At 36.1% G+C, this 24243-nt stretch overlaps 1 protein-coding gene across 1 annotated transcript; it reads left to right on the forward strand.

The window, feature by feature from the left end:
* The first annotated feature begins 869 nt into the window (after nucleotides 1-869).
* On the forward strand, nucleotides 870-23354 carry LOC149831286 (glutamine-dependent NAD(+) synthetase-like). Its single transcript, XM_090013797.1, has 13 exons — nucleotides 870-1238; nucleotides 2763-3068; nucleotides 3977-4200; nucleotides 4382-4485; nucleotides 7571-7705; nucleotides 8969-9137; nucleotides 9723-9858; nucleotides 15652-15790; nucleotides 17254-17430; nucleotides 17592-17759; nucleotides 22107-22202; nucleotides 22549-22677; nucleotides 23005-23354. Exons 1-13 carry the CDS (start codon nucleotides 1045-1047, stop codon nucleotides 23227-23229), a joined length of 2202 nt encoding a protein of 733 aa, XP_089869923.1. The 5' UTR covers nucleotides 870-1044; the 3' UTR covers nucleotides 23230-23354.
* Nucleotides 23355-24243: the final 889 nt, after the last annotated feature.

Raw genomic sequence — 24243 nt, forward strand, 5'->3', positions numbered from 1 at the left:
AAGTGAGTGGAACGTACCCTGTTGGGTCAAGTTCTGAGAGCCAATTGGGTTCCCAAAGCTAACCAGGTGCAAATGAATCAAGTTTTATGCAGGCCTCTAGCTTGTGTCTGATGCATTTTTTTCTAAAAAAGATAATATATATATATATATATATATAAACTGAATTATGTAAACCAACAAAATATGTAAACTAGTATAAACCGAGATTTTCATCAGTTTTCTTTTTTTGTAAATCTAACCTTGCAGATGCATTCTGCGTGGTCCATTTGCTTGGAATTGACTATTGGATCATTGAAATCGAATAAAAAAATGTGATTTTTGCATGTTTTAATATTTATAAAAAATCTAATCTCCCTTGATTTTGAAGTCTTGAAAGATTCTTCTTATATATCTTAATCGGATGATCTAAGAGTTTGATTCTATAAAACCAAGCATCTAGACTACATCCGTGAGGTGAAATTTTAGAAGAAAATAAAAAAGAACTTAATGAAAATATCGGTGCATATCAGTTTACATATTATTCTGATTTACATATTTCAGTTATATATATATATATATATATAAAACATGTTTTCCCATTTGAATAGTTCCTTAACTAAATGGTCACTACTTGTTCTTTTGTTTTTAATATGGGACTAATAGAGAAAGAGAGTTTTATTACAATTTGATCGTTACCTAATAAAATGGTAAGTATTTAGTTATTGAGCATATTATAAAGATGACATGTAAGTGGCACTTTTAAGTGATTATATAAAAAGAAGTGGCACTTTTGTAATTTTTAAAATATGGGTTCGTCAAAGAATAAATTCCGGTTCATTGACGTCCATGTATTAACGCGTTAATAAATCAACTTCTGTTTTTAACCCTCTTGCTCCTCTCGCATTTCTGGCCGCATTTCCGTTACGCCACTTTCTGCTTCTTTTGGAACTTTCTGCTTAATTCCCGCCCAATAAAAATCCGAAGAAGACGAAGGCGGCGATATCCTAAATTCTTCTTCTTCTTCTCTGTCTGTGAGGGTTCTGTGTTTGGAGTGAGTAAGGAAGGATGAGGCTCCTGAAGGTAGCGACGTGCAGCCTGAACCAGTGGGCGATGGACTTCGACCTGAACCTGCGAAACGTGAAGGAGTCGATCGCTAGGGCGAAGGAGATGGGTGCGAGGGTCAGGGTCGGCCCCGAGCTCGAGATCACCGGCTACGGTTGCGAGGATCATTTCTTGGAGCCTGATACCCACGCCCACGCGTAAAATTCACCCTCTGTGATTTTCCTTTTTTTTCACTTAATTAGTCGACTTTTAGTTCATCGGAAGCCGTCTTAGAATCCTGATCCGAAGTTCGCTTTGTTTCTTTTTGTTGTGGCATGAAGAAGTAAATTCTTCGATTGCGAGTTCATTTCCTTTTGTTTTTTACTTTCTCTTTTTTTTTTGACGAATTCGATTCTTTAGCCCTTTGTCAGGTGGATTCAATTCTTTTGCAGTTCGATTTGTCTTCTAATCGATCGTTCGTTCTTCTTCGTTTAGAATCGTCGGTGTGTGTTTTCTTAGAGTGAGTTTTTTGCAGTTCGATTTGTCTTCTAATCGATCGTTCGTTCTTCGTTTAGAATCGTCGGTGTGTGTTTTCTTAGAGTGAGTTTCGTCTTGGAAGGAATGGAAGTTCTTTGTTTTTGTTGCATGAGATGATTTTTTTTCCTTTTCGATTTGTTGGGAATTGTTTGTGGTTTTTATGTTGTAGTGAATTGGTTTAGTTTGGTCGAGGACTCAATTTGCTGATTCACGTCGAAGGAGGATTTTTGTAATTTCGGTTTAGTTTGATGAGGTTTGCAGTTGTCCATTCCGGTGCTTCTGTTCTATCTTTGAATCAATTCGGATTGAGGATGTAAACTTTTGCTATCTGTGCTCGAATCGGGAGCCTCTTTTAATTTCGGATTGGTTTGTGGATTTTTGCATGTTACATAATCGGTATGGTTTGGAAATCGTTGAATACGTTGTTTTTACAAAGTATAAGTTCCTTCCTTTCCTTTTCTGTTCTTTGTGATCGTTGAGCTTTATGTTCTGCTCTTTTTGTTTTTCCATGTTGGGTTTACTTTTTCTCTCTTTAGATTCCTTTCGTTATTTCTTTTTTCAAGTTAGGAAATAGCTCTAGAAAAGGGTTGAAAAGATGTCTTCAGACAAAGTAGGATTCCTTAATTTTGTTTGGTTTGCTGAACTTTCTATTACTGCTTGATTTATTTTTTTGAAATCGGGCAACTGATACAAATTTATTATCACGTTCATTTGGAATTGATAATTTGAAAAAAGACAATTTTCTTTTCCAGTTATTTTTTCTTTTTAATTTGATTTATGCATGCTAGGGGTTTAATTTCGTTTGTTAAAGAAATTAAATTCATATGTTAAATGGAGTAGAATTTCAGAATTTCAGTTGGATTTTACACGGTTTTGTTCTTTTTTGAAGTTTCTGCTTATGTGTGAAGGAATTCATGTAATCCTTTTGGGACTAATTCATGATCTGAACCTAAATTCTTTTAATTTCACATAAAGTTAATTGACATTTGTTTTTACTTGCTTATATTAGATGAACTGCATGCGCATTTGCGTTTTGTCATTCACTATCCACAGTAACAATTCAGTATTAGGCTAAAGAACTTTGGTCTTTGTTCGTTGCCATTTCCAATTTCATAATGTTGCTTCTGGATTGCAATCTTTCTTATTAAGTTAGATATTATTTTTGGTGTTTTCGTTTATAAAAAGTGAACTGATGATGAATGTAGGTGGGATTGTTTGGCAGATCTTCTGTCAGGAGAATGGACGGAAGGCATTTTATGTAGTATCGGCATGCCAGTTAGAGAAGGAAGCACCCTTTACAACTGCCAAATATTCTGTTTAGACCGGAAGATCCTTTTGATTCGACCAAAGATGTGCCTTGCTGGTGATGGAAATTACAGGGAACCAAGATGGTTTTCAGCATGGAAGCATAGAGGCCAGTTGATTGATTTTCAACTCCCGCACAATGTCTATGAGATTACTTCACAAAAAACAGTTCCCTTTGGTTATGGGTATCTGACATTCTCAGACACGTAAGCCTCTTGTCTTCAGCACTTTAAACTTTCAGACACAGAGAAATCTGTATGCTTTTTAATCTGCTTGTTAATGTATTTCTGTATCGCATGTATGATTAGTTCCGGTAAAGTTTGGTTTTGTTGTAGTTTGCTTCCTGCTTCTACTTAGTACAAAAATCTGCAACATTGACAAGGGCCACCATGTCAATTTTTCATTTTAAATTTTTGCATCTGGCAAACTTAGCAACCCCCTATCTGAAGCAATCACTGTTTGTCTCATGGCATTGGTTATACAGAGAATCTCCTGCAGAGTCACACATCCACTTTTTTAGATTATTTCATACAATGGCCGGAAGTTTTAGATTTCAACTTTGCAACTCAATAATGTTTCACATGTAATGGTTTTTGCCTTTATGCTCTGTTTGGATGCCATATTTGAGATGGAGATGGGAGGGAAATAGGGATTCATTGTATCCTCTATTCCCCCATTTTTTTTGGTAACCCAGATTTGTGAGATGGGAGTGAAGAGGAGGGTGGAGATGGTCTCCCATATCCCCATTTCAACTACATCCTAAAAAAGATGTAGTTGACAACTCAACTCTCATCATCCATTTTCCTCTCCACTCCCATCAGCTCTCTTATCTCCCCTCCAACGCCAGCTCCCAAAGAGAGCCTTAATTGATTTGGCTGATTCATGAAGGTCACAGTCCTCTCAGTAGACTCAGTCTTCTTTTTAGGATTTTTTCTGTACATTGCCATAAGCAATGAATGATGAAATATACATATGTCAAAAGGCGTGAATATATCCAGTGAGTTAATTATTTTGAGTTTTTGAAGCAAAGAACTGTGTATATTCTTGCTTTTGACAAGCATGAGTCCTTAACTTCCACACTAGTAAGTCATTCTGATTTGTCTTTTCTCATCAGAGTGGTTGCTGCTGAAACATGTGAGGAACTTTTTACTCCAGATGCACCCCGAATTGAGCTTGCGTTGAATGGTGTTGAAGTCTTTGTTAATGCAAGTGGTAGTCATCACCAATTGAGAAAGCTAAACATCCGAATGGACCGGATCAAGAATGCTACATTTGTATGTGGCGGTGTTTATATATATAGCAATCATAAAGGGTGTGATGGTGGCCGGCTTTACTATGGTTTGACATTTATTCTTTTTTCCTTTTTGCTTTTCTAGATTTGTGTGTTGGCATTTGTTGCATTCTGTGAATTGTGTTCAATGCTGAATGTCTCCATTTTCTATAATCTTTACACTTACCCTGAGCATTCAGGCTCGTATGCATTCTTCAATATGATGATTTTGGTGTTTCCCTGAGGCAGATGGATGTTCTTGTGTTGCTGTGAATGGAGATGTTGTTGCCCAAGGTTCCCAGTTTTCACTTAAGGATGTAGAGGTTTTATTTGCACAAGTTGATTTGGATGCTGTGAGCTTTCCTCTCTCATTTATATTATTGCTGTTGCTCTTTTCACTTTCTTCTGTTCATAGTGAAAAATATGTGTGTTGTTCCTTCCCTTGAAGCCTTTTTTTTTTTATCGTATTTCGAGTTGTTCCCAGTTCAAGGCACTGGAAGCAAATTTTTTTTTTTAAGAAGAAAGGAATATATCTGTTAATTAAAGATCAGAATATAATCAATCTTAAGGGGTAGATGGCGAGGTATCACCCAGTCTCAGTCCTCTAATTGTTCGAACAATAGAAAAGGTAGGCCTGTTAAGATGTATTGATATAAATTCACTTATATATATATATATATATATATATATATATTTGACTGTTTCTCATTGTAATAGGTTTTGCCCATGTAGGGACATTTTAGTCTTTTTACATGTATGTAATAGGTACTGCCTATTAGGGGCAGTTTTGTCTTTGTGTATATTTTTTCATTTTATTTTTTATTCTGTCTTTTCCCTCTTGCATGAGGGTATATTGGACTTTATCCAATATAGTCGTTGGGAGTGTTGGGACCTCCCCAACTGCTATAATTATAGCTGTTGGGAGCATCCCAACTACTCTTTTGAGTCTTGTATAGCCTATATAAAGGGGGTTAAATCCCCTCTTGTATTAATGCTTTTTCTTAAGCATTTTCTCATAATAATGATCATATTATTTTTAAGTGTGTGTTCTTGTATTTGCTATTGTGAACTTTTATATTTGCTATTGATTAGCTTGCGTATTGTCCCTTTGTGGACTTGTGTTTGAGCACTCTCTTTTGACTCTTGTATGCCCTTGGTGGCTCTTTTTGTATTTCTCTTTCTTTCATTACATGGTATCAGAGCCATAGGCTCTTGGGATCGCGTGATACTTCTCCAAAGTTCGTGGTTGTGGCAAAGAAGGGATCTTCCTCAAGCATTTGTTCGTGATACTTCATTTCTCTCCTCCACACTTGTTCGTGATAGTTCATTTCTTCTCTCCAAAGATAGGCAAAAAAGAACTCATGACGGTGGTCACATTCAAGCTAAATGACTCAAATTACCTAATGTGGGCCGCTGCTATGGAGAACCATCTTAAAGGCAAAAAACTATAGGGGTACGAAAGTGTCACTACATGTGAGCCACATCTCATACTCACCAAAAAAGATGGAGATCAAATCAAAGCCCTTGATGATGAAGAAAGAGAAAAAATTCTTAAAAAACATCATATTAAGGTGGAGGATTAGGAAGTCGAGAACGCTCAAATCCTATCTTGGTTCCTAAATAGCATGAAATTTAAGATAGCCACCAACATTGTGAAGTTTAAAAAAGCTTGTGATGCATGGATCTTTCTAAAAAACATGTTCATGCAAAAAGACTTGGCACGACAATATTTCCTTCAAGAGAAGGTTCAAACTATAAAACAAGGAGATAAGAGTGTGAGAGATTACTATGAAACTCTCTCTCCTCTTTGAGATGAGTTGGCCTTGCTTGAGCCTAAATGGGAAGGCACGTGCATTGAAATGAGGCGAAAGTAATTGGAAAAGGAACAACTCTTTATGTTCTTATTCAGGTTGAGACCCAAGTTTGAGCAAATTAGGTCCTCAATTTTGCATAGGATTACTACTATCTCACTTAACGAGGCCCTTGTCGAGGTATACCAAGCTGAAACTTGACTTGGCATGAACAAAGGAAGTGAGGAAGTCCTTGTCGTGTCAAGACCCAACAACTATGTCAAAACATATAGACTTCATTTTGGGAGGAATAACAATGGTAGAGTGAGGAGAATAATATGCCATTTTGTAATGAACCAGGACATATCAAACCAGAATGTCTCAAGCTTAAGAAGAAGGTGGCAACTGTTAAAGAATCATCCAAAAATGGTGAAGAAGCAAACAAGAAAGGAGGAGACCTTAAGGATACCATCAACCAATTAACGGAAGCACTTCAACAATTCCTTAAGACATCTTCAACTTACTTTTAGTGTCACCGTCTCCACATCCTCTCCTCCCGATACGTTTTCGATACTTGATTTCGGTGCCTCCTCTAGAATCTCTCTTATCTGAATGCACTAAACCCTTTTATAGTTCATATTGTTTCTATCGATGGAACTAATTTGAAAATCAAAAGCATTGGAACCTTTAAAAATATTTCCAACAGATTTCTTCATGTCATCTTTGTCTCCAACAGATTTCTTCATGGATACGCCGTTGAGTTTGTGAAATCAGGTCACTGATGTGAGAATGCAACCCCCGCATTTCTGTCAATCCATCATCGTTGCGCCTTTGTAGTTGAAATTCCCTGAGCTTCACTTTTTAAGTGTTCATGAGGCGAAAACTATATTCTCTATGCTCCTTCAATCATCCTTTCATCTTACTTTTGAGAAATCTGAACTTAACCATCAGTCTAAATCCCACCTATTTGCCTTCAGATGGCTGGTTCCACTAATGCAAGATTACGTCCCTTAAATCCCTCAATCCACAGACACAAACTTCAAAATGATACTTGTTCTGACCTTTGACCCAGTACTCCATTGCAGCATGATCCCTCCATGGTCCAGATGTCAGCATTTAAGGATTTTGTCCATTGAGTTTTAAAAGGCACCATGTGGAGCAACTACATAGGAAGGAGTGTTGGATTCTTCCCTATTGTGTGGATGTTTTTGCGGGTGTCAGAAATTGATGATCAAATAATGAAATGATCCAGTCATGATGTCCGAGTTTCTAGTTTGTTCTGTTGATTTGTCGATGGTCCATCCAGAATAACTTATAAATGGGTTTAGTTCATCATTACTTTATTAATTGAAGAAGTGAATTTGTGGGTGCATGCCCACCAAAACTTGAAGGGAAGTTTACTAATTTGCACCTGTAACTCTCCATCTGAAAAAACTTTATTCTATGCTTATAATTCTTTAAGGGATGCAATCCAAAATGTTGCCTTGGTTTAGTAGAAACCTTGGTTAGTACATGTGATATTCATGTGTATATTCCAGGCCAAAACATTTTGGCATGGATTTCCTTCTGTGATTGTTCTGTTATTTATTATCCTTAATATTTTCTCGACAGTCTAACAACTCATTTCTTGATCTGTCTTAATAATCAGGTAGTTAGCTATCGAGGAGCAATCAGTAGTTTGCGAGATCAAGCAAGTTACAAGCCTAAGGTTCCTTCTGTGGCAGTTCATTATAAACTCTGCCAAACTTTCAATTTCCAAGAATTTCCTTCGCTGCCAATTGAGGTGAGCTATTTCTTGGTCACAAATAGCTTTTCACTTATGAATGCACTTCTCTAGGTTAATTTTACATTTATAGATATAGTAAAGAGTAATAAACCAAGCCTAGTTTATGTATATGGATAGATGTGCTGGCAACCTATGCTTGGTTCCAAACCAAGCTCTGAATGAAAACTTGTTTAGGCATGCATTCATTAAAATAGGAAAGTATGGTTACACTAAAGTCGTGCCCAGATTCTTTCTTGCCATCTCTGCTTCTCTGCTATATACCATTGTTCTCTCTTTTGCTTCATGATGATACTATGTCACATGGGTGCGGGGGTGCGGCAAAAATATAGAAAATTATATATATATATATATATATATATATATATATATATATATATATATATATATATATATATAAAGTTGGACATAAATGACCCTGGGTGCGTTGACTGCACACAGGGTCAGGTTGACCGCATTGGGTGCAGGTGCGGCACCTAGTTGGAGAATCCCTGTGACATATAGGACAAAAAAATTTTCTTGGCAATTTTTTTAAGTTCGAAAATTGGACCAAAATGACCCTGGGTGTGTTGACCGCACCCGGTGCTCGTGTCGACGCGGGTGCGGCACCCTGCTAGCCCCCTGTGACATAGTGATGATATGATTGTTCAAGATCTCTAATGATAATTGTCAGACTGAATAATTTAAAAGCTGTCTCAACTTTTTATTTTGAAAGGAAAAGTTACTATATAAGGAATCCATTATGCTACCTTATGGAAATTTGTGAACTTGAAGGGGGCGTTTGTTGCATCCCCACCCAAGCGAAACCATTTTCTCTTGAGAGGGAAACCCAGGAGGGAAGTGCTTTAGCATGAGAGGAAGCGTGAACTGGCTTTGATAGGAAAGATGTTTTTTTGCATTCATTATGTAGAACCTACGAAGATGTTTGTTTTACCCCTCTAGGGAAAGAGGCTTCCTTTCCTATGAAAAAGGGCCTCTTTCATAGCAAAGGGCATGAAAGAAACACCCCAAAGATAGTAAAAAGAAGAAAAAGATAGTACTTGTCAATTCTATGGTAAGTTTGTTTAATATGCTAACCAGGTGCATGGAAATAGTTAACAAACCTTACTGCAGCAATGACTACACCTCCTTTCTGTTTATTCTATTTTATTTTTTTGAAAATTCTTTTTCTGCCAGCAAAGGCTAACTTGTGTGTAGAATTATCAGCAAGTTGCCTTTTTTCTGCATTTCTATCCGAAGTTCTAAAGTTTTATGACCTTGCAGGTCAAGTACCACTTGCCAGAGGAGGAGATAGCTTTAGGGCCTAGCTGTTGGCTGTGGGACTACTTGAGAAGGAGTGGAGCTTCTGGATATTTGCTTCCACTTTCAGGCGGAGCAGATAGTTCTTCTGTAGCAGCTATTATTGGATGTATGTGCCAGCTGATCATGAAAGGTACACTGAATATTTGCATTTAACATCCTCATGTTTATCTAGACCATTCACCATTGTTATCTTTATATCCAGACTTCGTCATGCATTATATAGCAAGGGGACACGTTCTCTTGGATTAGTGCATTGGCTTATGCAACACAACTTAAAACTTATTAAGGGGGTGGGTACTTTTGCAATGTGCTAGTAGAATCTAGTGAGACCAATTTTTACATTTAGAACAAATCCCTCACTAAATGTGAATATCCTAGAAACTGGCTAAGATAAAAAAAAATGAGATGTTCAATTCTTTGGTTGAATTGCTTTGAGGGCTTGTGTACCAACTTTGAAAGTGAATCCCAACCTAGGTTAAAACGGGAGTGGGAGATGGTTCCCCAAGTCAGAAAATGTGGTAATCATTCTATTTTCCTTTTTTTTATGACATTAATTCTTTCTTGTGTCAGTTTTAGCCACTTCTACAATGACACTCTATCCTACTGTTTTTCATAGTTAAAATTTTCGTTGGGAGCAATCCATAGTTACCTTTCTCAGCTGGCAAACATTTATTATCCATATCTCTTATAGCTCAATGACTGCATATGCATGCAGCAATTGCGGACGGAGATGAACAAGTTAAAGCTGATGCTATACGTGTCGGTCAATACCATAATGGCGAGCTCCCTCATGACAGTAAAGAGTTCAGTAGGCGCATTTTTTATACCGTCTACATGGGAACAGAAAACAGGTAAGATTAGCACTTTTTAGCAATACACTGAAAATAGTGATATCATGATTTTATGTCATCTTCTAAAATGTTTGGTAATGTGATCTGTGTTAGATCTGTATAAAAATATAGTTATATATATTCATGGGGAAATGAAAACCTCCCCAATGGAAAACCCTCCCAAACCTCCCCAATGGACGTTTTATTGGATTTTTGGTGTTTTTTTCAAAATTCTGGCCGTGCAAATGTGATCTATATGCTTGTTTTTATCGGAATCAGTTCTTGGAGCATTTGATTCTGATGCATGGATAGGTTTTTATAAGTTTCAAAATCAATGGCGTACAATTTTCATAAACTTTTGAGGCTCCGAATACCATTTTTTCTATCTAAAATTCATGATCCAAGTGTTGATTTATAGTAAATCAATCATGCTGAACACATTTGTACGGTCAGAATTTTGAAAAAAAATACCAAAAATTTTCCATTGGGGAGGTTTTCATTCCCCTATATTCATGTGTGTGTGTATATATATAGGGACATTTTGGTATTTTCCCTTTTGTAATAGGGTCATCCTAGTAGGGGCTGTTTTGTACTTTTGTTTTTTGTTTTTTGTTTTTTAGGACGACTATTAGACCCGCTTTACTATATGGTACGGAATGTTGGGCTGCCAAGAGACATCATATTCAAAAAATGAGTGTAGCTGAGATGCGGATGCTTAGATGGATGTGTGGAAATACAATAAAAGATAAGATTCAGAACGAGGAGATACGTAAGAAGGTAGGTATTGCACCCATTGAAAATAAGATGCGAGAGAATCGTTTACGGTGGTTTGGACATATTCGGCGAAGGCTTAATGATGCTCCAGTTAGAAGGTTGGAGAAATGGGAAAATATATTAGTTAAAAGAGGTCGGGGTAGGCCTAGGAAGACTTGGATGGAGATGATAGGAAAGGATATGAATGCTTTGAACCTCACCGAGGACATGGCATTGGATATAAATGATTGGAGGAAAAGGATTCATGTGGAAGACTCAAAATGAATTTCTTTTTTGGTTCATATCGCTGACCCCAATTGTTTTGGGATGAAGGCGTAGTTGTTGTTGTTGTTTTTTGTTTTTTATATTTTGTAATTCATATGATTGTTGGAGCAGCCAAACTAGTCGTTGGGGGCTAGCCCAACGACTAGTTGGGCTGCCCCCTTTGTCTCTCTTTTGTGCTTATATATAGGGGACTTCCCCTTGTAATCTTAATGCTTTTCTAAGCATTTGTTAAGTGAATAAATATATTTTTTTATATTGGTCTCTTGTTTGGCTCTTTGAAGCCTTTGTATGCACTTTTGTGCTTTTGTATTGGCTTTGCATTTGTGTTGTCCCTTAGTGGACTTGTATTTGTGCTTAAGCATATTGTATTTTGCATTTCTGCTTGTTTCAGTATAAGAGCTTCTTGGGTACTTTGACCTCGGAACATGGTGATCAATCATCCTCGTCATGGAGCATGAAGCAAAGAGTGAACTCTCCTTTAAGCTCAATAGAACTAACTATATGATGTGGTCAGTTGTAATGGAGAACCACCTCAAAGAGGAAAAACTTTAGGAGTACGTGATGGGCACTACTCTCGAGCCTCTACTGAAGCTCACAAAACTTGAAGGAGGCATAGAAAAGGCTCTTGAAAGAGAAGATCGAACCAAAGCTATTTATGAACATCAAATGAAGATAGAAGATTGAGAAAACAACCATGCTAAAATCTTAGCATGGTTCATGAATAATGTGGATATTAAGACTTGTGCTAACATTGCCAAGTTTAGAAAGGCAAATGAGGCATGGTTCTTTATGAAGGGTATGTATACCCAAAACCCCAAAAGGACCAAGACAATATTTCTTGCAATTGAAGATTAGAAGTACTAAACAAAAGGTCATGAATGTTTAGGACTATTTTAGTGCCTTGTCCTAGGGGTGGGCATCGAGCCAGCCTGGCCTGACCTGGGCCCATTTAGAGCTTGGCCCACCGGGCTTTAAGTGTGGCCTAGAACAAAGATTGATCGATTCTTAATGGGCTCGGGTTTGAAGAGCAACCCATGGCCCGGCCCAATGGGCCAATGTGAAGCGGGTTGGGTCCAGCCCGACCCGACCCAAATCCATTTGTAAATAGTAATAATTAATAAGTTTTCAACTTTCCATGTATCCAATTAATTATCTTTCTAGTTTTCATAAAATTAATATAACTAATTAGGTAAATAGTAGTTACCAAGGTACTATGAAAATAGTTAATTTTTATATTATTAAAAAAATAATAAATAACTCAAGCCCATCATGCCTGCTCAGTTGCCCGTTGGCCGGCCCAGGCCCAGCCCACGCATATAGCAGGTCGAGTTTTGGTCCGGGCCTAAAATCTTGGCCTAAACCCGACCCATGGTCGGCCGGGTTGGCTTGGCCCATCAGGCGGCCCGACCCGTTGCCCACCCCTACTTTGTCCTCTCTATGGGATAAGTTGGCACTCCTTGAACCTAAATGGAAAGTCTCCATTGTTAAAATATAGTGTATATATTTTTATACATAACTGATATACGTATATTTATACAATATACATATATCAGGGGTATTTTGGTCATTTAATGACATATAATATAGTACAGTCCAATAGGGACTGTAGAGACTTTTTTGTTTTTTTATTTTCTGTTTTTTGTATGTCAGTCAATATGACTGTTGGACTGCCTCCTTTTCATTATACGTGAGGCTCTATACCACTCTATGTAATACAAGCTTTTCTAAGCTTATTGGCCGTTATATAAAAATTAGTTTTTTTACATTGTGCTTGTGTGGAAGTTGTGCCATTGTGTTATCATGGAATTTGTGTTTTTGTATATCTCTTTTATGAGATTGTTATCGGTCCATTAGAGATCATATTGTATTTGTGCACTTGTTTTGCCCTTTGTTGGCATTCTGATTGTGCACATCTTGTTTCATTACATGGTATCAGAGCTTATGGCTCTTGAAGTGTTGAAAATTATCTTGGGATTGCTCTCTTTGTGGTGGTGATCTTCAATCTTTAGTCTTCAAACGCAAACCTTCTTCGTTATGGGAGAAAGAGATTTCGCCTCCATCACCCCCTACAAGCTTAACGAAAGCAACTATTTTATATGGGCTATCGTAATGAAAAATCAATCAAAGGTAAATAGCTTTGGGGGTTTGTTAGTAGAGCTACTAATAAACCTCAACTTAAATTAACAAGAAGAAAAGGAGATCAAGTCAAAGCTCTATCCGAAGGACAAAAAGAGAAAGCTTTGCAAGAATACCAAAACAAGTTGGAGGATCGAGAAGCTAGCAATGCTCAAATACTTTCATGGTTCATGAATACCATGGAGTTCAAGATCACCACTAACATCATCAAATTTAAAAGGACATGTGATGCATGGATCTTCTTAAAGAGCACATTCATTCAAAAAGATATGTCTCGGTTATATTATCTTCAAGGCAATGTGCATAATACCAAACAAAGAGATAAAAGTGTAAGAGACCTTTATGGTACATAATACCAAACATTCATTTGGGATGAACTAGTTATGTTAGAAGCAAAATGAGAAGATTTGGCTATTGAGATGAGAAAATTACAACTTGAAAGAGAAAACCTTTTCTCTTTTCTATATGGTCTCCGATCAGAATTTGAGCAAGTTAGGTCTTCCTTGTTTCATAGGACTTCGACTTCTTCTATAAGTGAGGCTCTTATTCAAATTTGTCAAGAAGAAACAAGACTTAGAATGCACAAGTCTAATGACGAGGTTCTTACCGTATCAAGACCCGGAAATTTTGTAAAAACTTATAAATCACCTCACTTTGAAAGAAAATTCAATGGAGGACATAATGGGGGAGGATACAAAGGAGGACACAAGGGTAAAATTACTTGTTATCATTATAACATGAACTCTTCTAACAGGGCACTGCACCCACAACCATGCAGGTGTGACACTTGGGCACGACTTCCTTTATGTCAGGTGAAGTCAACCACATTGAGGTCCATTTTTATCCAAAAGTAGGTTCAATTAAACCTAATCAAGTCTAGTTTTATATATATACATAAATGCACAAACATGCACATAGTTTTAACTTAAAACTGTTAAAAATTATATTTATATATATACCCTCCCCGCACCCTCGCACCCAAGTTTTTTTAAAGTGTTGCATCGCCTCACCTGTATCCGCACCCACACCTATGTGACATAGAAAATAACAAAAACAAAAAAAATACAAGAAAAGAAAAAGGATTGATGTGCCCCTAATCGGCACAACCTATTAAAAAAGACAAAAATACCCCTAGAGGGTATTACCTATTACATCATTAGAAATATATATGTACAATATGAAACTATATATATATATATATATATATACAACTTAATACTCCCCCTCAAACTCACGATGTGATATACCGGAAGTTTGAAAATACAAAAGGAATCAATAGGAAGGATCCAAGTCTTCAATGATAATCTTCACCAAATGCCTGCATCGACTATCTTCATCTTCATGATGCATCAAAAATGAAATTTCTTTCTCAACCCATATCATCTTTAAGAAGCTGCAGAGAGAACAAAACAAAGGTTCCAACTACACAAAAGAAGATATCTTAACCAAATAGTTATAAAGTTTCAAAACAAGTATATATTTTGAACAAGAATAATACTCAAGTAGAATTTTCAAACAAAGCAGCAATAATTTTAAGATTTTAGAAACATTAGACAATCATTAAGAAAGATAAAAACAAAACAACAATAATTTTAAGATTTTAGAAACATTAGACAATCATTAAGAATGATGAGAGGAGCATACCTCAAAGATAAATTTTTATGAAATCAAATTTTAGACAATCATATACCAAAAATCAGCATATTTTTCAAGAAAACATAAATATTAATCATAAGAGAATTTGATCACTAAAAGACATAAATTATCAAGAAGAGATAAACAATCATGCATAAATAATATCTCAAAGTTTTAGAAAAGCACTTCAAATGAAATAACAAATCATCAACTATACTAAGCAAACACGACAACATGCATATAAAATATAACAATTCAAAAGATCCTTCAAGAAATGAGGAGTTAATTAAATTCATGCATACAACAATGTGAACAAGATAATCAATATTAAACACACACATATATATAACATGCAATTAAAGCATATTTATTGAACATAATAATGAATGAGAACAATCTCATAAATCACAACCCATTAGGATTCATTTACACAACCTATAATGGGTTTAAGCACAAAGGACCAAACAACAATCTTAATATATATATATATATATAGAGAGAGAGAGAGAGATATTATCGATGAAATGCACATAAGATGCATGATTTATCAATAAATATTTTTTCATACAATGAATTAAGCGATCTGCTTTTATTGAAACATAACTAACTCTTTAAGAGATAATATCTAGATAGTAACTACAAGTTGAGCAAGTTCATCTAATTTGATTTACAATAGTTATAGATGACATACTGATACTGATGGTCATATGGCTGCATGTCTTAATTGCATACTACTGTGCATATGGCTGCACGTCTTACCTTTTTGTGAGTGATAATTTTCCAATAAGAGGTCATTTCAAATGTATCGCTTCTTTTTTTTCAAGGTTACCATGGATGTAACAGATGGAAATCTCTTTCTCTCTCCATGTGCTGTGTCTGCTTTCCAAATGGCTAGCTTCCTAATTAAGGTGGATCATGAAATTTTTTTCTCATGATCTCCAGTGTTTATCTTGTGATTTGGATGAGACAAGAGCCCTCTGAGACTTAGTTGTTTCATCTATGCAGTTCTGAGGCTACTAGGCTGCGAGCAAAGGTCCTCTCTGATGAAATTGGCTCATATCATATTGATATGAAGATTGACATGGTTATATCCGCATTGATCTCCTTGTTTCACACACTTTCTGGGAGGAGGCCCTGTTATAAGGTACTAATCTGAATATTTTATATTTTTGAGTTCTTTTTTCTTTTTAGTTTTTGGGGTGTCCTCTTTACATGAAAAGTTCATTCTGTCTTACCTTTATGGGCTTATGGTGAGCGCTTGTTGATGAGTGTTGTAATTTGTTGACTGAGTCTATCATTTGACAGGAGATTCCAATTTCCTTTTTATTTTCTTCTCTTTATTAAAAATGATACTGATGTGAGCTAGAATAAGCTAAAAAAGAGATGTTTGTTAAAAAGATGGTTCTTGAAGTCTCTCTTTGAAACAGTTCAGAAACTTGGCAAAATGGTATATGTCCATTTATATGACATGGTTGCCTTGGATACCTTGCCTATACGTGTACTCCCTACTTTCTTCAACATCATCCAGACGAATAAATTTCAACTTCAACCTGTGCTAAAGACTGCCTTTTGTCAGCGATTTTTTGACCCAACTCAAGTTTTGGTACCATTTGAATCCAATTTTAGTAATGTCATGTTTCAATGAACTAAGGACATGCCTAAAGGACCTGAACTTGCAAAACTATGGTCCTGTTCACAACAGCTTCTCTAGAACTAGAACACCCTGTGTTTTCCTTACTGTACGCATCCAGTCACCAGTATCAATGTGTTGGTTACATCTTAATGAGGCAGTTTCTCAAGATATTTAGGATTTCCTTATAAATCTTGGGAAATGCTCAGGAAGTTTTTTCGATTTAAAAATGATAATAATAAACAATCCAGTGTAAGAAAAATAACTTAATTTTTAGAAAAGTTTTCAAAATATCATTTTTAGGTGTATAAAAGTTTGAAAAACAACTTGTGAAAACACCATGATAAACCGTGTTAATATCATGAAGCAATATATTTAAATTGGTGGTATTTTGAAAAGATCATGATAAATTGTTTTTCTATTATATAAGACCATGGTGTTTTGAACATATCGATGACATCTGTGTCTATGGGGTTGTCATAATTGAACACGGAGAAGCCAACAGAGAGGATATTTGGACCATAAACTAACTCATGTCTTCTGTTTTTTTTTTTAAAGAAAGAAAATTGTATATTAATAAGATGGAAGAATTACACCGTTACCAAAAATGATGAGGTATCACTCTCTTGTCTTAAGAAAGTAAGGAAGTAGGACAACCAAATACAAGAACAGCGACAGCTATGAAGCTAGAACCAAAGACTGCTTACAAAACTATTCTATTCTTCCCTGTCCAATTCAAGTCCATACCCGACCTTAAACCAGTGGTAAGCTGGAGCTCTTTCTTGACTACATGGATTTTAGTGGTTGCTAGAGTATTTCATGGGTCAATCAACCCCTTATCAGGCCATAACATTCTTTACTTCTTTCATGTCCATGTCTGTTTTCCTTTTCTGCATGTGTGCACATTAATGTGTTTCATTTAATGTGTTGTTTCTAGTCTAGTTGGGTCACAGCATTAACATAAGCCTTCTTTAAAGGTTGATGGTGGCTCAAACACGGAGAACCTGGCACTGCAAAATATTCAAGCTCGAGTAAGAATGGTCGTATCTTTTATGCTAGCGTCTCTCATGCCTTGGGTTCATAACAAATCTGGCTTTTATCTTGTGCTTGGGAGTTCAAATGTTGATGAAGCATTGCGAGGGTACCTAACCAAGGTGTGAATTTCTACTACCATTTGTTATACATCCCTAATATGCATTTGATGGGGCAGTTGTATTTTTCTTTATTAAGTCTCCATCGTTCTTTTTCCTTTATTGAGTCTCCATTGTTCCTGTCATTGAGTTTTTTGTGTGATATTTTTCATTTCCTGGTGCAGTATGATTGTAGCTCGGCTGATATTAATCCAATTGGGAGTATTAGTAAAGTGGATCTCCGTGCATTCCTTCGCTGGGCTTCTGTTAATCTTGGATATACATCTTTGGCAGAAGTCGAAGCAGCTCCTCCAACTGCAGAGTTGGAACCTATCCGTTCCAATTATTCCCAGGTCTTTCTCTTGACTGGTTATAAGATATTGTTACTATTACTATTTCCCCATGGCATTTCACTTAAGTACGAAAGGGTAATGCATTATTCGGAAAGCGTATAAAACTTCTGACATGATTAATTATTTGTGGTTTCATATTTCATGAACTGGGGGAGGGGACCTTTTCCTCAAGCCATTCCTTATTAATGTTTTTGTTATCATGTTTGAAGTGTCATACAAGTGTTAAGGGAAGCGTTGTGTGTGGACATTATTGTTAAATGACTGAAGTTTTTCTTAATTATGCTTGTGCTTATAATTTTGAATTTTACTCAAACATACTTTTGAAGATCTCAGTCAGCGAGGAAAAAAGACTTGTTATTTTGATTGTGTTTTGTGTTTGTATTGAGCTATCCTCTTCTGTGTATCAAATCATGTATACACCTACAGTACACCTTCTGACAGCTGCATAATACACACCTACCCATTTCCTTTTTGATGAATAATGCTGTGGGGTTACCCCAAAATTTCCGTTCATTGAAAAGGCATTTACACAGTATCCATGAGGAAAGAGTCACTAGCAGCCTGATGATCAGGTGGCTTATTTTTCCAATACATAAAATTCCCCACCACAATATCTACAGAGAATAAATAAAAAATCAACAAATCTGGTCCCTTAACAAAGACAGAAACATCCAAAATTTTGGATAGGCATGACAAAATACTAGATGAATTATTCCATTTGCCCTTCCAACTGTCTTTAAAACGCCATCAATTTCCTAATTGGAAATAATCTGCAACTTAGTAGATTGGATTTGATTTGGAACGTAAGAAAAAACTTTATTTCAGTCAAAATGAAATTGAACATAAACCCTTGAATAGAACCTACTGCTGTGTCTGAACTGCAAAAGCAAATCTTTTACCAGAAGACATCGCCCAACCAGCTAACTGCAAACGAGTACAATCGTACGGTGGAGCAATGTATTGATCAATAACTGGTTGTCCATTTAACCAGATTTTAACCGGAGTTAGTTCAATGGCCACTTGATTTTCAATATAATTTCCTTATAGGAAAACCAAATTTTCCTCAATGCTATCAATCTCCCAACCTGTGTCATCATGCACGACTTTATTCCAAATAAATCATAATATCCAAATTACAGTATTGAAGACAGCTTTGCAAGATTCCCAGTCATCCAGCTAGCTTGGAATTTCTTGGAAAACCACCACTTGATTTGGCAACCAATATTTGAGTTGAGAACCCGCTTGACTCCAAACTTGTTAACAGCATCCTTCCATGGATTTTAACAGCCACATTACACTTAAAAGCAGATGATCATGATTTTCTTCCGAGCTTGTACACAAGTAGCATCCATTTGCCGTAAATATACCTCTTCTCTGAAGTCTATCAAGAATTGGAAGCCTATTAGCAACTGCTATATAAAGATATAAACAAACCAAGATTCATGAGGTATCTGATCCTTAATCCAAATGAAACGTCTCCACTGTTCTTTAGAATACGATGCCTAATAAAATTCCAGCATGCCAATGTTGAAAAAAGTGTTTTGGAATCTGTATCAGAAAGGAAGACATGCATATCGTACTATATCATATTGTATCATAAGATATAGGAAAAAACACATTTACAAAATTACAAAAAAACAGAAAAACACTAAAAAATCAGGAAAAATAGAAAAAAATGCAATAGGAAAAAAAATTAAGCATTAAGATCAATTAAACATAGATGTGCATTAAGCCATTAACATCAAGTAAATTTCATTACATAAACATAAATGTTATGAAAGTTCATTACATAAACTTGTATAATAAAATTATAAAATACATCAGTCATTTTCATCGAATATTCATCGAATACCGGTGGATGATTGTTTCAAATATTTGGGATCTATCATTCAAAAGTATGGAGAAATTGATGGAGATGTAAATCATAGGATAAAGGTTGGGTGGATGAAATGAAAAAGTGCAACTGGAGTGTTGTGCGATCGTAGAATGCCATTGCGGTTGAAGGGAAAGTTTTATAGGACGACTATTAGGCCCGCTTTACTATATGGTAGGGAATGTTGGGCTGCCAAAAGACATCATATTCAAAAAATGAGTGTAGCTGAGATGCGTATGCTTAGATGGATGTGTGGAAATACAATAAAAGATAAGATTCAGAACGAGGAGATGCGTAAGAAGGTAGGCGTTGCACCCATTGAAAATAAGATGAGAGAGAATCGTTTACGGTGGCTTGGACATATTCGGCGAAGGCCTAATGATGCTCCAATTAGAAGGATGGTGAAATGGAAAAATATATTAGTTAAAAGAGGTCAGGGTAGGCCTAAGAAGACTTGGATGGAGATGATAAGAAAGGATATGAATGCTTTGAACCTCACCGAGAACATGGCATTGGATAGAAATGATCGGAGGAGAAGGATTCATGTGGAAGACCCAGAATGATTTTCTTTGTTGGTTCATATCGCCGACCCCAATTGTTTTGGGATGAAGGCATAGTTGTTGTTGTTGTTGTTTGTTGTATTCAGTGTTCTCCATCAGGGATGACATCTTTGTAATGAAATAGAAAGAGAGGTGCACACACAAATCCACTATGGGATGGTGCACATAAGCCACTAAGGGCTAGAACAAACACTCAAGAACTCACAAGCCACTAATGGGCATAACACAAAGACATAAAACATATAATTTTATTATATTAACAAATGCTCAAGAGAAGCATTCCCACAAAGGGGACAAGATGTCCTTTTAGGCTAAAGAGGGACTAAAGGGGGCCCATTATAGCTGTTGTGGAGGCCCCAACAGCTAGAAATATAGCTGTTGTGGAGCCCCAACAGGTATATGGCCTAAAGACCATAATGCCCTTACATAAAAAAGGAAAGACAAAAAAGGAAAAATAAAAGAAATAAAAAATATCAAATCTGCCCCTAATGGGCAGGACCTATTACACATGCAGAATTGCAAAAGAAACCCTAGTGGGTATTACTTATTACAAGAGAAGAAACACACACACACACACATATATATATATATATATATGTACTATATATATGTGAACAATAACATATACACATATTTAACAATCTTGTGATAACTGGGCAACATCTTGTGGTGGCTGTGCATCAAGTCATGCCCATTCCCTTCTATTTACTTCCAAACTAGTAAGAATCTCAGCCCGTACATTACTTAGAATGTTAGGTGAGTGATACATTCACATAAAGTAAGTTTGAATGCCTACAATGTGCAGCTTAAAATGATACAAGCCCCAGTGATGCCATCTCAAAGTAAAAATGTGAGAGAAAAGGATGAAGATGCAGTATGGTGGGCCTCACTATTCATTAGTTTCCACTGATGAAAAACTCATATATTTCATTTTTTACTATGTTAACAATGAAAGATATGAAGTAAAATTTATTAAAATTCCTTAAGATCTGTAATTACAATAATGTGCATAAGAAAAAAAGATATGTCTCTAGTGATTGCTTTCTCATGTTCGTCCTCAAAGAGCTGGAAGTAAATCTTCATCAGACAAAACTCAATTGCAGATGAAGGTGACAGTCTAACTGCATTAATGCCCTCAAATGGAGGGCTTACAAAAGAGAAAGTAGCAACTGAAGAGCCAGATAGCCTGAGGAAAGTGCAAGCTCTCACACATTCCTGCACTACTTATGGTACCTATAAGATGCATACATCAGATTTCTGTTTTAGCAACTATTTAGTTGTTTGTCTGATTTTTTCACACATGCCTGAGGAATTTATTTTCAATCAAATGTGCCCATGCTTGTGTTCAATATTGTATGCCCTTTATGTGATCAAACCTGGACTGAACATAAACTTGAGTGATGCCTTGACTCAGACAGGCGATTAATCTAACTGCATGGACACATTGACCTATCTGGTTCATTTGTTGACCTGTGCAAGCCGCAGATCAGTTACTTGCAAATGAATTTCAAAAGCATGGGTTTGCAAGCTATCAATATGCCTCATATTGGCCCCACTGGTATCAAACTTTATCTATATTGCCCTGTGAACATCCAATGATATTGTTTTGTGGTAGAGGGAAACACTTTTTGTATGCAGGATAGTTTTTATTTTATCATCTGTTTGTTCAAATGGTTTTCAACTAGAATGACATTTGTATTGTTGCAGATCAAGGATCAGCTGATCCCATAATTAGTAGATGGATTTACATTAAACTTGTCAATGCAGATCGCAACAAATACAAAGACATGATAACATGATAGTTGATGGAAATGAAATAATTTGCTTTTTCTATTTAAAAAACTAATTCGACAATAAGTAAGATTGAATAAAAAATGTGAGTTCATGGTCTAACGTTCTGTCTTTGTGGCACAGTTAGATGAAGTGGATATGGGCATGACATATGAGGAGTTATCATTCTATGGACGGCTTAGAAAGATTTTCCGATGTGGCCCTGTCTCAATGTTTCAGGTTACTCTCATAAACTCAGGTTATCACAGTTTATTATCTAGGTTGTGCAACAACCCTTCTTATGATGACATAGTTAAATAATATTATTTTTACTTATTATACTCAGATTGTTTGAGAGATGAAATTATCTTATTGTTTTTTCTTATTATGTGTGCACATGTAAGCACACACATGCATTTATGACATGGAATCGATCAACTGTAGCAAACATCAAGGGATCAAGTACTCCTGTGGACTAACTTGGTGTGGTATCCATTGCAGTGGATCTGTACCTGATGGAAAGGTGTTCATAGCATTATAATTTGGTTAATGTCTGTTATTTATAGCTTTATTTTTTATGTTTTAGAACCTTGTTCACACGTGGCATGGTAGGCTTACTCCTTCTGAGGTTGCGGCAAAGGTCAAGCACTTCTTTAAGTACTACTCAATGAATCGGCATAAGATGACTGTCCTAACGCCATCATATCATGCTGAGGTATTTTCATGATGTAGATCTTGACTGACTAATTATTCAATTGTCTATGCTTGCATTCTATGAAGTATATTCAGCTTAGATATAAGAGACTTGACTTATTTTTAAAATGTGGAAACTAATATCTTTTGGAATAGAAATTCTTATTCTTTTTTTTCCTTCAACCCTCCAATGTCTTTAACTCCATATGGTTTCATTTTGTTTATTTCATTCGACTTAAATTTTTTCAGGTTGTGCTCAAACATTTGCCTATTTTTTCTATTCTTGAATTTTTAAGTAAGGCTTTCACTAATCATGGAAAATTAAGAAAGACAACATTGTTTCCTGCAGAGTTATTCACCAGAAGACAATAGATTTGATCTTCGCCAGTTTTTATACAATACAAGGTGGCCTTATCAGTTCCGCAAGATTGATGAACTTGTACAGAAAGGTGCAGCTGGCAGCATCCCTGTGGTAAAACCTAAGGAGCCAACAGACTTGGAAGTTTCCATGGTCCATGCAACTGGAATGGGGGTTGCAGCAGCTGACGCTGGAAACCCGAGGACTGGCTTGTAATTTTAATAGTTTGGTAGGTATTTTGATATCTCTGCTTTTATGGGGGTAATAAGATGTAATTCATGCAACATGTTGTTGACCCTTATCTTTCTAATTCATATCATGGTAGTTGCATTTGGTCTTTCTCTGTTTCTTTCTCAAAAGATTTTGGTGTCTGAATATTTTCCCACGCATAGATTATTCTTTTCTTCTCTCTCTCTCTCTCTCTCTCAGCCTTCTCTTTGGACTTTGGTTGGAGCTGATATGACAACCTTATGCCAAGGATAGTGGTGGCTAAGGCACTTGTTTGGCTGGTATATTTAAAGATAGATGGATGCAAGTTAATCTTAGCAAATACAGCATCAGATGGTTGAAGGGCATCTTGATAGAAATGAGATTGTGAACATGCGCTTGAGTTCTAAGATTATCCTAGATTTTAGGTCTCTAGTCGGAGTCCAGCCCTGGAAAAGCCAATATCATTTATTTAGTTACTGTTTTCTTTGGTAAATGTTGTCTTTGTGTGGCTTTTGCTTTTTTATTGCCTAAATTTGCCACCGACTCACAGTTTGGTCAAGGTGTCTCGAGGTAACGAAAGATAGCAAATTTATTGCTTTTCTTTCAGTGAAATTGCATGATATACGCTTCTATTTTTTCAATCTTAGTTAATAATGATGCCGTATTTTTGCTGGATGATAAACGACCTTTGGCCCAATCTACTGTTTGTCGCTTATGTTTGATATTTGACAGTCAGACAGAGTGTGAACAAGAGCTATTGTTGTCATTTTCTCGATTGATCATTAAATGCCAATTTTCCTTTTCTCTTTTTGAAATGAGGGATGATCAGGCGCAATCTGATTGAATACTTCTAGTGTGCTGCTTAGAGATGTCAATGGATTGAATTTTAATCCAACTCTGTTTAGTAGGATTTGGTAAGCTAAATTGATATTCAATTATAATTGAATGCGGATATGGTTTTGATTTTTTTTCCTACCTAATTTGACAAATATCCAGATTTGATGGATATATGAATCTGAT

The sequence above is a fragment of the Nuphar pumila genome, chromosome 7 (genome assembly GCF_984573655.1).
Source record: "Nuphar pumila chromosome 7, dmNupPumi1.hap1.1, whole genome shotgun sequence".
Taxonomy (NCBI): domain Eukaryota; kingdom Viridiplantae; phylum Streptophyta; class Magnoliopsida; order Nymphaeales; family Nymphaeaceae; genus Nuphar; species Nuphar pumila.

Excerpts from the sequence above, each read along its gene's own strand:
- LOC149831286 (XM_090013797.1), top strand. The coding sequence starts at position 1,045 with ATGAGGCTCCTGAAGGTAGCGACGTGCAGCCTGAACCAGTGGGCGATG. Across the intron at positions 1,239-2,762 it reads CCTGATACCCACGCCCACGC|GTGGGATTGTTTGGCAGATC; the intron begins GTAAAATTCACC and ends TGATGAATGTAG. Across the intron at positions 22,678-23,004 it reads CGCCATCATATCATGCTGAG|AGTTATTCACCAGAAGACAA; the intron begins GTATTTTCATGA and ends TGTTTCCTGCAG.